At 37.6% G+C, this 1,322-nt stretch overlaps 1 protein-coding gene across 1 annotated transcript in view; it reads right to left on the bottom strand.

Moving 5' to 3' along the window:
- Window positions 1-107, bottom strand: part of NEK10 (NIMA-related kinase 10) — a gene marked incomplete at its 3' end in the record, with an annotated part of 14,277 nt that extends 14,170 nt beyond the window's left edge. The window contains exon 1 of the mRNA XM_010191840.1: window positions 34-107. Coding sequence (XP_010190142.1) covers window positions 34-107 — 74 coding nt within the window. The remainder of the gene's footprint in view (window positions 1-33) is intronic.
- Between the last annotated feature and the right edge of the window lie 1,215 nt (window positions 108-1,322).

The following is a 1,322-nucleotide window of genomic DNA, read 5'->3' as shown; positions in this document are numbered from 1 at the left end:
CTGAAGTTCAAAGCAAAACATCAGATACTATACCTCATCGAGATCCCATGAGGGTTTCTGGCTGTTGCTTTTTCTGTGCTCTTCAATTTTTTGTCCTGGTCAGACATTGTGTATCATTATTACCAGATGGTTAAAAACTCATTTCCTCTAAAAAATAAAGTAGATTAGATAGACAGAGTTATAACATTGCAGCAAAAGCAACAAATATTTACTTACAGAACCAACTGATAAAACTTTCAGAAAAAAGAAACCAGCTCTACCATTTTTTCAACATGAACCCTCAGGTATTATATGAGGATATCCTTTAGAATTCCAGATATTAACACAAAAGTAACTGACCTAACATAGAGAAACCTTATTTTCCCAACACATGGGCAGACAATATTGGCTATCTTGCTATTACTCTTCATTTTTATTGACATTTTTCCGCTTCTTGCATATTATTACCATTATTTCTCACCACGATTATCTATGTATGCTACAGCAGCGCTTAGAGGCTGACATCAAGGTTGTATCATACAAGCTGTTGTCCAGACAACAAAGAATATAATGGTTTTATCATCTAAATAAACAAGACAGATGAATGGTAGAAAAATGAGGTATCTGACAAATAAATGAGATGCATACATCATGCAGTCCACTGAAGAGTGACAGAAATTTTCAGTAGTTTGGGATTTGGGCCTTCTGAATTTGAGCTGAATGCCTTTTACCAATAGTGCCCAGTTTTTCTTGCAGTGAGACACACAGCTTATTTCCATAGATGAGCAGAGCTGCATGGCCTGGCCTCAGCAAGGCCATTACCACACATTAGATGTACTGCAGACAAACGTTCAGTCTGGAGGTCTGACTTCTCAGAAAAGCCCACAGCTTGTTGCTTGCATAGTATACAACATCTGTTCACTGAAAATCTTATAAAGCCTTAGAAAGAGAAAGAAAGACATAGAAAGAGGATAGCCAAAAGGAATCTCTTTCAGCCACAAAAGCAATTATACTGATGCAGATCCTGCTCTGAGTGAAAAAAGGATGGTCAGCAACAGGCTGGGGCTTAAGAATTATCCCAGAGAACTGCATACACCTGCAGTATATTGGTAGGGCACCTCCAATTTAAAAAAACAAGGCTATAACGCCACTACCTGATCCTTTCTACGCATGTTGCTATCTGGATGTTCCCTTTGTTGTCTCTTTAATAGGATTTTCCATATGAAATATGATAGCTTCCTTTTCTCTTTGTGCAGTGTAGAACTCCTCTGCTATTGATTTTTATTCCTCTTTCTCTAAAGGTAAAGAAGAGGAAAAGCTGGCAGGAAATAAAAGCATTGTAA

The sequence above is a fragment of the Mesitornis unicolor genome, unplaced genomic scaffold, assembly GCF_000695765.1.
Source record: "Mesitornis unicolor isolate BGI_N332 unplaced genomic scaffold, ASM69576v1 scaffold13329, whole genome shotgun sequence".
In the NCBI taxonomy this organism is placed as follows: domain Eukaryota; kingdom Metazoa; phylum Chordata; class Aves; order Mesitornithiformes; family Mesitornithidae; genus Mesitornis; species Mesitornis unicolor.
This window is presented reverse-complemented; position numbering and strand designations above follow the sequence as displayed.